The 11,714-nt window shown below is 48.2% G+C and overlaps 1 protein-coding gene across 2 annotated transcripts in view; it reads left to right on the forward strand.

The window, feature by feature from the left end:
• Nucleotides 1-7,330, forward strand: part of UNC5C (unc-5 netrin receptor C) — a 270,036-nt gene extending 262,706 nt beyond the window's left edge. For both annotated transcript variants that reach the window (XM_075708767.1, XM_075708768.1), the window contains 4 exons: nucleotides 2,165-2,314; nucleotides 2,551-2,715; nucleotides 6,760-6,938; nucleotides 7,165-7,330. In XM_075708767.1, the coding sequence (XP_075564882.1) occupies nucleotides 2,165-2,314; nucleotides 2,551-2,715; nucleotides 6,760-6,938; nucleotides 7,165-7,330 (660 nt within the window). The remainder of the gene's footprint in view (nucleotides 1-2,164; nucleotides 2,315-2,550; nucleotides 2,716-6,759; nucleotides 6,939-7,164) is intronic.
• Nucleotides 7,331-11,714: the final 4,384 nt, after the last annotated feature.

The following is an 11,714-nucleotide window of genomic DNA, read 5'->3' on the forward strand; positions in this document are numbered from 1 at the left end:
GATTGAGGTATGTGAGCTGTGTGTGGCAGCGTGGCAGGGGCTGAGCAGCTGGGCACGTGGAAACGGCTGCCTCCCACACTGGGGGCGAGTGAATGATTTCAGGCTGCAGCAGGGTGGCATCCCCCAACCCACCTTGTGCTGCACAGTAACTTTGCTCAAAAAAAAAAAGCAAAAAAAAGCACAACAGGCATTTGATCTTATCTTGGTTATTTAATGCGTATTTTTCTCTCTAATGAAGAAAGGCAACGGCTTAGACTGAACGCCATTGCTTGCTTGTGCCCTGTTAATGGGGAAGCCCTTTCCAAATAGAGGTTCTGGTGGCACTGACAGTATAGTGATGCCTTACACAGCTCCCTCTCCTAGGAGTAGCGTAAGGGTGTAAGTCGCTGCTCAAAAGGGTGGTGAGAGGTGATGGGGAGGGTGGCTGGAGCCACCCAAAGGTGTGGGCAAACATGGGGCAAGCAGGGCGCAGAGGAGGGCATAGAGGCACCAGCCAGTGGGATAAGCACTGCTCTAAATAAAATGACTTATGGCTACAGCCAGCCTGCAGGTTTGAAGGGCTGTGCAAATCATGGCTCCAGATTAATTCTGAATTAAGTAGCTGAGTGGCATGGGAGAAGCATGGGCTGCTCGGCGTCCTCCAGTTGGAGCATGTAGAGGGGCTACAGTGACCAAAGGTGGTTACCGAAAGTGGGATGTTGAAACTAGACACACAGATCTGGTGGGTGGGATGGTGCCGCACCATGCTGCAATGTTTTTCCTCACAGTAGTGCAGCTCCCAGGGCTGGCACTGCACAGGCAGGGGTGGTCATTCGGCCCCCACGCCCCACGTGCCTGAGAGGTGGCGTCTGCAATTAGCTCACGCAGTGCTGCGAGTCATCTTCTGGCCCTTCCAGGGAGGTAATTTGGACATAATGAAGATCTATCGTAATCAGATAATTACTATTGACTGCTCTTTAGACATCTTGACGAGGTAATTAGGGTGCGCTGGAAAGAAGCTGGAACTGATTCATTGGCATAACCTTAATCTAAAAGGTTTCCTGATTTTGTTTCTTTTCCTCTAATGGCTGATAAACGAACATCATTTTAGCTTCAGTATCTGCCGGGTGCTGAGCTTGCCAGGGACAGGGGCTTTTCTTGTATGCTAACTAGATCCTGAACGTGATCAAGAGTAGCTTGCTTTGTGCTTAGCTAAAATGGAGGCTCCTTTAGTTGGCCCCCAGGCCAACTGGGTTTGTGTGCCCACATACTCCTCGAGTGTGCTCAGTCTGTGCGTGATTGGCTTTGGACATGTGAAACTAGTTGGTTGGCTCTTGTAATTAAATATGACTGAGTTTGGCTGTGTTGGCTTCTAATGGGGCTCGTGTAGGTGCTTTTGTACTTGCTTCTTCCATGTGGACTGCAATTAGTCTGTTTGTAGGCAACCATCCACTGTGGTCTCATTAGTTGCAGGCATATATTTATTTTTAGCTGTAGAAAATGGCCAGACTCTTGGCTTACTAGCTTTTAATTACAAGATCAATATTTCACTAACCTCAAACCTATGTATTCATATGTACAAAATGCTCCATCACAGTGTCTTGCTCTTGTTTTGATACCATCCCACTTGACAGTAGGCATGTGCTATCTCCTGTACCACTCTGTCACGGAGCAGTTTGCCAGGAGGCTGCAAGCTGAAGGGCCAGCAGTATGCACAGGTCCCATATCAGCAAATATGCAAAAAGAGCTTCCAAAAGCAAAATACCGTGAGAAGTTACCATTAGAAGCTACCATTAGAAGTCCAGTTTGGTGAGCGATGGAGACTGATATATTTCAGTATTCAAACAGTGCCTGTATGCAAAGTCTCTGCATTCAGTATAATTGCATGCAATTAAACTTCCTGCTTACAGGACATGTCAGATAATGCTGTGTCTCCCAAAGGAGACATGGGTGCCTGCATCCCTGCTGGGCTGCTGCTGTGCGATGGGGCGAGGGGGTTACACTGAGATCCACTAGTGCAATTTCAGTTCACAGGGAAACACAAGCCTGTGTAATGCCTGTGCATTTTTTTTTCTGTATTATACAAGTTATAGCATCTACAGCAGTTGATCTTGAGGAATCAGAAGACCAGTATGCTGTCTGGATGAAACCTGACCGCTTTCTTCTTGTTATCACCATACTGCAGGAGGTCCTCCAGCTGGAGCGGCAGATGGGCGGACAGCTTTTGGAGGAACCCAAAGCTTTGCATTTTAAGGGAAGCACCCACAACCTCCGCCTGTCCATTCATGACATTGCCCACTCTCTCTGGAAGAGCAAACTGCTGGCTAAATACCAGGTGAGCAGCACAAACCATTCACATTGGATCCTAGCAGTGAGGCTTAAAGAAATACAGTGACGCCCAGGGGTGTTTAAAAAACACCCACTGCCAGGCTGCAGTGCCGTGGACATTTTTTTCCCTGGACCATTTGCAGTGACAGTAGCATGGTGCCCACTGTCTCTGGTCATATAGCATCTGCGCCCTGGTCCCACATCCCTCCCTTACTATACTTTTTCTTTGCTTTTCTCTTGCAGGAGATTCCCTTTTACCACATCTGGAGTGGATGCCAGAGGAACCTGCATTGCACCTTCACACTAGAAAGGTTCAGCCTGAATACCCTGGAGCTGGTGTGCAAACTCTGCGTGCGGCAGGTCGAAGGAGAAGGGCAAATCTTCCAGCTCAACTGCTCTGTCTCAGAGGTAAATAACATCGTTGTGCTTCCCTATCCGACTGCAGGAACATGGGAGGGCTAAGGAAGTATATCCTTTCCCATTGTTACCTGTTTAGTGCTTCCCATTTTCCTCCTGACTGCTGGGATGGATATAAGGGATGGATTAAGTCATTGCTTTGTATCTCCTGTTGCATTTTCCCTTAGTTTCTCTCATCTGGAAGGGAGCGTCCCCCCTTCGAGGGAGGGAAGAGGGCAGCTATGGTCTCCCTGCTAGTGCTGCTTTTCTGTGTCTGTGTGGAGGAGCTCTTTGCCTACCACTCCCTAACACATCTCGTGAAGCACTGCATGGTCCTGTTTCTCGGCAGTCCACAAGACCATCATGCCAGACATTTCCCTAGAGAGGGAGGAAAGAGAATAGGAAAATGTCATTGGCATATGTTTGCGTGAGCCACTCCACTCTGATCCCACATAAATAACTGCTGTGCAAGAGGGAATATCAGGTGGTCTAGTTGCAATAGACTTTTCTCCTTGGGTTTTGCTACTGCTACAAATCCTGACTATTATCTTCAACAATTTTTCTTTTGATGGCTGACATATTCCAGTAGAGAAATGATTATAAATTTTGGAACATCTTTGCTGATGCTACATAGCACCTGGAGAATTTGTGCTCCTTGGGGCAGTCAAGCTTAGGGCTGAGACCAAGTGACATGTTCAGGTGTGAAGTGGCATTGAATTCAGTGAATGTGCTGTGGCTTTTGTGCCTGGTACCCTCGGCAGCTACGAAGAGCAAGGTTTTGGGCAGGAATTGCTGCTGGCTGACTTGGGGAAGGGCTGGGAGAGCACAGACAAAAGTTACTTGTGCTGTAGGGCCCTGATGGTGTGTGCCATTACCCATAACATCTGCTTGGTTATTGGGTGTAAAGTTACATATTCAGCTGGGGACTACACAGCATTAAAGACAGATGGTAAAACAAGTATCATAAACAATTATTGTAATAAGTGCTGTATTGAGGTAATCTCTAATTTAACCTCACAGAGAAGAGAAAGAACTGAGAGTAACTTTAATGAAATGCAAGTATACACTATAATCATCTTCAGCTGCTTGTGTGTAATAGGGCCTGATAATGGATTCAGAGGGAACAGCATAATATTCTTGTCTTGTGCTGCAATCCTGTCCATCAGGGATGAATAGAGGGAGGGAATAATACCACCGCTATCAAGGCTGCCTACTGCAAAATTGCTCCTCCTGGTTGACATGTAGTGATGTTCCTGAGCCCAAGTGAGGGGCAGGAGGACCTTGGGCTGCTACGGGCTGGCATATAGGGTTGTGTCAACTTTGTTACTAGAAAAAAGCCCCTAAAACTCAGCTGGTTTGGTGACAAAAGTTACCTGGAAGTGTGATAACAGCAACCTGGAAACCGATGTGTATGCCTCTAGAGGCATAAGAGGAAGGGGTTGTTGTGACAAAGACACCAGACCAGGCATCAGCAAACCTTAGCTGTGGTTCCTCACACTTTCTTCTGGTGACTAACTAGGTCATGTAAGGGAGTGTTTTGGTCTCTGCTTTCAGATGGTGTCTGGTTTGATTTGTTTCCGGTGATTTCAAATTGCGCACATTGTTCCCTTCTTGTGGGGGAGGCAGGCAGCTAGCGGTTAGGCATTGCAGCACCATGCTGGTGCCTTTCTTCATTGCTGGATCTGCCTCTCTGCCTCTGTCACCATGTGGTAAAAATATAGTAATACAGTTTCCTGCATCCTCCCTTTATGGGCTCTTTTTTGTCCCCTGTAAAGGATGTAAACATTCTGCACCCTGCAGATTAAACTGTCTTATTCTGGCTTGATACAGTGTCTTCCACTGGGACTTCAAAAATACAAATGCAATGAGTGCCAAAACATGCAAATTTGGGAGGCAAGAGGAAAAGTGAGATAAAGGTCTCCCACCATTTCTTTTTGAAGCCCCCTTTTTAACCTGTGCTGTCGGTACTCCCCCAAAAGAGCCCCGGGGCACTGCCACGGATACCGGGACTCCCTCTGCAGCCATCCTGATGCACCTGGGGCAGCAGGCCACATCAGGAGCCGGGACAGCACTGCGTCAATGTGTCGCTTGCATCCCTTGGCCCAGAATAAAAAGGGAAGGTTGTCCATCTGCGATGCCACCAGTCACCACCCTCAGCCGCTTCTGACCTGCCAGCGCGGGTGAGCCTGCAGGCAGCAGCAGTGGCATACGAATCGTTTTGCTGGCTCCCGGGCAGCCCCTGCTGCCAGCAGTTAGAGGACAGTAGCTCATTGACTGAAGCGGTAGGGTTGAGGTGGCTGGTCTGCGATGCAGGGCCTTGGCGCCCGAGTAGGGATGCCTCATTTGGCACTGCTTTGGGCATGTTAACTGAGGACATTACAGTGTGGCATAAACCTTCCTTGGTTAGAAATTTCACTGATAGCCTGAAGTGCCATTTCTAAGGGGGGAAAAAAAAGAAAAAAGCAGCCATTTCTAAGGAGAAAAAAAAAAAAGCAAAAAAAGGCATATTTATAGAGTGGAAGTGAATTAATTGCTGTGGATAAAAGAGTGTAGGCAAAAGAGGTTTAATTCTGTTCATTGCTCATGGATACTGGCTCTCCCCTTTCCAACTCTGTGTACTTTTTTGAGGGGGAAACCAGACTGCACATGACTGTGAGCATCTCCAACAAGCTGCCTGGGGGATTTGTGATGGCAGGTTAAACCAGGCATTGCCTGGTTTTGAGACAATTTCAGGTTTTACAGGGCCTTCCCAGCAGCTGGTTTGACACAAAGCAACAAGGCAGCTCACAGAGAAGCAAACAAATGGACATTTAATGATGACTCTTTTGCACGGGTGTTTCTGGCTGTCCGGGGCTGTGACTTGGGCAGAGGCGGAGATGAAGAAGCTCCCCTGTTTCTGCCAGCCCAGCCTCAGGCCTGTCATGCTGCAAAGGGGAGCAGGTGAGAAGGGGGTTTAGAGAGGCATGAAAGGACACCCAGCCCGGCTTGCCTCTTTTTCCATCACATGCTTTGGTAGCTGGAGGTGACAAGTGCTGTGCGTGGGAGGAGCATCCCCGCTGCATGCTCGGGCAGCCAGTCAGCATCGATGGGGTTTGGCAAGGCTTTCAGCCACCCTGCAGGACCTTGTCGTTCCTGAGCAAACCCAGCCATCCAAACTGACCAGCTACCCTTGTCCTACCAACTACTGAGTCCTTCTTTCTACCTACCTGAGGGTGCTAAATCCTTCCAGGCCAAGGAAGAGATAAAATCCTTGCCCAGAAGAGCCAACTGCTTTTTATTCTCACCGGGGACACATTACAGCTGTGTCATGGGGAGCCTCCCAGCTGGGAGGACTGCATCAGAAAGCATCAACCCCATACCTGCAGGGGACAGCCTGGCTTTGGGGGTGACTTTCCCCTTAAAACACTGCTGCCACTGCCTTTGAGTGCAGTGCTGGTCTTCGGGAGGAGAGCAACAGCCGTCCCGTCTCCCCCTGAGCGCACATGCTCCATCTGTCTCCGGCACAGAGTTAAAGCCACAGGAAAATGAGGGATCAGCTTGGGCCTGGGGTGGTATTAGCCGTCACTCTGTGGTCTGCCCGGCATCAGAGGCTTCGGAGAGCATGGGTGCTGTCAAAGGGATGTCAGTGGCATGAGCCCAGTGCTGGCTCTGTGTGTGGTGGAGGGCTTGGGGCTGCCAGGACGGGGGTCCTGCCAGCCAAACCAGGAAAGCCCTGTTCTGCCCTAGTAGTAGCAGTTTGCTCTGAAATGTGTCAAAGTACCTGATCTTTCATTATTTCTAGTAAGTGATTAATTAAGCTGGGCTCAATTTTGTCCAGCCATAGTAATCTTCACCCTAAAAAAAAAAAAAAAAAAAAAAACTGCTGTCTACCCTAAGTCAGTTATAAATATTTATCTTTTTCAGCTGACTAACACAAACACTTGATTAGCAGAGGGCTGCTCCCCTCTAATGCAAGTATCCTCTGAGTCTCAGAGGATACACTTCTACAATCGTCTCTGCACTCAAGTAACAAAACTGCTGTATTTTTATAGTTTTTTGCTTTCTTTCCAACCTCAGGAACCTACTGGCATTGATTATCCTCCCATGGACTCAGCAGGCACCATCACCACCATAGTAGGGCCCAGTGCTTTCAGCATCCCCCTCCCGATAAGGCAGAAGCTGTGCAGCAGCCTGGACGCACCCCAGACCAGGGGCCACGACTGGCGGATGCTGGCCCACAAGCTGAAACTGGACAGGTGAGCGGGGCTGCCTACGTGCGGTTGGGCGGTGAAGCCCCCTGGGAGGGACGTGCAAAAGGGTCCTGGTGAAGATGAATAACAGCAGATGTGTCTACAGACTGGTCAGACCAGCTGCACAGATGAGCACCTTGACAGCACCAGCAATGGGGATGGGCTGAAATCATATAAATTCAGGTAGCCTCCAGGCAGCTCAAAAAACGAGTTTCCTTTTGGCTTGTTGCAGGTACCTAAATTATTTTGCTACGAAATCGAGTCCCACCGGGGTGATCCTGGATCTCTGGGAAGCCCAGAATTTCCCTGACGGCAACCTGAGCATGCTGGCGGCAGTTCTCGAAGAAATGGGAAGACATGAAACCGTTGTTTCTTTGGCAGCAGAAGGAAATTACTGATGCAGCCTTGGCGTGAACAGGAAGGACAGACGCAGGGAGCCGTAATGCCCTGTTATTAGAAACGAGAATTGAAATGAAAACCCAGACCAATGAGTTACGCAAGAGACATTTCAGAGAAGAAAGCAAGCAAGCAAACACAACGAAAGAAAAAAAACCAACCCTGACCTTCACACGTGCTCTCCTTGTACATTATCACAGGATCTAAAAGAAATCATGCAAAGTTGTACCTTGAAAATATAAATCAACCTAATGTTCCTCTCGGCTTGGCTGTACACTGCTTGGTACAGGATTTTACAGTTTCCTAGGAAACGCTTTTTATTGCTATCCAGATATATGGATAAACTTTCTTAACAATCCCAGTTTCTATGGATGTTGTTTACATCAAATTCTGGACAGGGGTAAGGAGACTGTCCATGGCTCTTTATATTTTTTGTTTAAAGCCATTCTAGACAAGGCTATGGACAGTTGGTTGTGGCTATTTCAGCTTATTGGTTTCTGGTGAATTCAGATTTTGGCTACAATTCTGCACATTGATTGTCTCACAATGATCCTCCTGTCATTGTTCTGTTTCCTAGACCTACTTTAAAAAAAAAAAAAAAAAAAAAAAAAAAAAAAAACACCAAACAAAAAAACCACCAAGAAAATCAGAGTTTAAGAGGTGTGCATCTGGAAAGCAGGTACTCTGGGTGCTAAGCAGGAACACACATAACGTCCCCTTCCTTCCCCAAGGCAGTCCCACTGAGCCTGTGTGGAGAATAGCTGTAGGACAGTGGGGAACATAGGATCGGAGTTAATTTTCAATTCACAATGTAACAACACCCTTTGCACCCCTTTGCGATATGGGGGGGCCGGATATGCAATTTAGAGTGGTTAGGGGGAGAAAAAAAGAACACCCCCCCAAAAAAAAAGTTGCTATGATAATTATTTACTAATTAGTATCTAGTGCAAGGATTATAATTATTATTATTAATTATTATTATTATTACCAATATTACTTTATTTCTAATTTTGTCAGCAGCAGAATTAATCATTCCTGGTTTTATGGAACCTGTTGTCCCTTTCCTGAAGGTCTTCTAAGATGCATCCCTCTATATGCTGTCTGTCCTTCCCTTCCCCAGCCATCATACTCCTCCTCCAAAGTCCTCTGCTAGCCCACAAGGTTGCTCACCTCATGTTAGCCTTGCTGTGCTTTGTGCCCAATGCAAAGGTGGTATAAACTGGTGACGCTCTGCTGAAGTCACTGATCTGCACCTGAAAAGGATCCAACCCAGTACCCCTCCCTGGGAAGTCTGGCACACCTTGGTGCTTCCAGGTTGCTGCAAGAAGCAATCCTGTCCCAAGGTGGTTGTGAACCAGTGATGGCCTCCCAGTCCCAATACATGTAGCCCACTGGTTCAGGAGCACGGGTGCAAGCGTGTGGAGGCACTGACATTGACCACCCGATTTGTGCATCCAAGGTGGGCCTCCATATGTCTTGCTTTGCTTTGCAGCATTCTGAGAGCCAGCAGCTCCCGTTAGCTTCCCACGGAGCCGCAGGTACTTACTCTTACCGAAACCCACCTCCTCCCGTAATGTTTGCAGTGGTCAGGGCTACTGGAAGTCATCTGCTGGGTCATGTCTGGGTGAGATGCGCTCGGCGGATCTCTGCTGCTCTTCCTGAGCTTGCTGCAGCCAGGGAAGCCTCTGCTGCATGAGCCAGTGTAGGGTGGTGGAGTGGTGAAGTCGATCGAAATCCTGTATACTGCAGTTTGCTGCCTGCGCTGCACTGCGCTGCTGCCTGTGCTGCGCCAGGTCCTCACTGGCTGACCTGGGGGACGTTTGTCCTTCGGCCACCACAAACAGGTGAAGTGGGAACTTGGCAAAAGGAGCAAACTCTTACTTTTTCAGTTGTCACTGCAAACTCATTTTATTTTCTGCTCAGTGAAAAGACTGACTCTTCGGTACATGACAGTGCATAGGATCAGAGTAGTTTTACTGCCAGGCTTGTCTGTTCTCTACTTCTGGTGCAAAGGCGGCTTTCTGCCCCAGCCCGTCTGCTCCAGGTTTCCAGCCAGGCCCTGGTTATTGCTGTTGTGCACACACGCATGCCCCTGCCCATGCACGTACTCCCGCCTCATCTGCTTCCTGAGACTGGAGTTGGTTTGTTTTCTTTTATGTTTCTGGTTTTGTTTCTCCCCAAGGCTTTCCAGATTGTGTCTTTAAAGGTAACTTTGAAAATGTCCTTGGTCAAAATGAAAGGAAAAATTCATCTGACCTTTTTCTCCTTTGACATTTCCATAGGCTTGGGACTTTTTGTTTTTAATTTCTTAGCTCCCTGACACCAGCAGGGTTTTGACTGACCGCTGGGCAGCAATCACAAAACACTCCCTTCCTCATAAGAGGTAGCCTGGCAGTTTGCAAACCGGCATTTCAGTCAAAACTGGAGACCTGAGGACATACCTTTTAACTTTCATCATCTGTCTGCATTTTGCTTGCATAAGCCCCCCCTTCTCTTTCCACAAACAACTACCTTCTTTTTCACTGTGGCCATCTGATGCAGCCCATTGCAATGCTAATGGAAATCTTGCTTTCAACTTCATGAGGCTTCAGCTGGGGATTCCAGCTCTGCCCTTTCCCTACATTTTTTACTTACCTTGGCGCTCTAAAATGGCTCTTAAAAGACAGGTCTCAGCTTTTCTCCCTCCTGTGCTCTCTTCAGGTGTAACCACTTGTACTTAGTTTGTGTTTCATCCCCCTTCCCACACGTCCTTCCTGTGTGACTCCTCTTCCAAGGCAGGTGCATGAGCTGAACTGTCCTTCGGCCCCTTCCCGTCTTCGGCTCAGTCTTTGTTAGCTGATGCCCAGGCTCACTGGTACTCCTGGCTTGTGCTAGGTGGGCAGGGGGTGCATCCTTCTCACCGGGGCCTTGCCAGAAAGTGTCATAGTTATCTGTATCACTATAAGTCAATGCTCCTTTTGCCAGCTCTCTGACCTACCCCCCCAACGCCTTGTTCAAGAAAACAGATGAGCAACTTTCTTAAAATATTCTGGGGCACTTTCCTTCTACAGCATGACTGTAAAGGAGATTTATTGAGAGGAAGCAGCATGCTCCGATTAAGAGGAGCATCCACAGAGGTAGATGGTGGTCGAGAACATCACTAGGACAGCAGCATCACCGTGGCTAGGAGGTGGAGCTGCTCTTCTTCCATCCTGACTGCTCAGAAACCTTCCCTTGCCTGCTGCAGTCACAGGCTGGATGGTTTCTCCGTCCCCTGCTCCATCAGTTTTTGTAGGGTCCCACTTCAGTGCCTTGCAAGCTGCCCCAGCCCTGGCAGGGCAGGAAGAAGGTGCCAGGCACGGGGACGTTTCCTCCACAGAGCCACACCTCGTCCCAGCAGCTCCGCACTCGTGCTTTGCTGCTCGTGGCAGCTCCCACCTCACCTGACACTCCCTCTGCATTAATTTTATTCAGAGTCTTTTTCTTTTTCCAGGCGTACCACGCTGGCAGGGCGTGCGGCTGGGGACAGGGCTCTGCAATGGCCAGCAGTGTGCACCCCTCAGCATCCCCATCCTGCTGCCCCAAGGAGGGAGGGTGGGAAGCAAGGGTGGCCAGATCCGCTCGGGATATTATTTTTGGTGGAAGAAAAACCAGCAGCGGTGCCGCCGCCTGGCTTGCGTGGACACAGTGCCATCTCGTGGGGCTGAGCCCTGGCTCCAACGCACCACTGCCGCGGTGAGCAACATCGCTCGGGAAAAGGCAGCTCTTGAAAAATGGCAAATAAGTTTGGCAGACAGAACCGACTCTTAAGAGTTATTGTAACATTTTATGTCAGGTAAGCACATCTACTTTAAAAAAAAAAATGGCTGCAGGCTTCTTATCCTCCAGTTATTGCTACTTTTTTAAATGCTTATCCTTTTAGTTGTCCACCTTCAGCTATGTGCTGTAGCAGTTTTGCTGCTCTTCACACCATCTCTTCATTACACGTTGATTGCTAGTGCTATAAATAATATATATATTATATAAATATACATAAAATACCTACTGACTTCAAGGAAAACTTTTAATTTCCGAGCAAGAAACACTATCGAAGGCAGTCCTGTTCACCTGAATTTTCTTCAGTTCTTCTTGTGTTGTACTCTTGTAAAGGTGGCTGTCAGTGTATAGGGTAAGTTTGGGGTTTGGTTTTTTTTCCCCCCCCCGAATTTTCTGATCACAGCTGATCCACTGTATCTCGCTAAACAGTGCAAGACCTAAGTGCTGTTTTACTGAATCTCAAAAGTTTTGAGGCAATGAGGGCTGCTTGAGTCAAGATTTGCTTCCATGGGAGACCGAGACTCTTTTTTTTCCATATCACTGGCAGAAATGCAGACACTCATGAGACATGTTGGGAGTCTGGAATTCCCA

This window comes from Pelecanus crispus, chromosome 4 (assembly GCF_030463565.1).
Source record: "Pelecanus crispus isolate bPelCri1 chromosome 4, bPelCri1.pri, whole genome shotgun sequence".
NCBI lineage: Eukaryota > Metazoa > Chordata > Aves > Pelecaniformes > Pelecanidae > Pelecanus > Pelecanus crispus.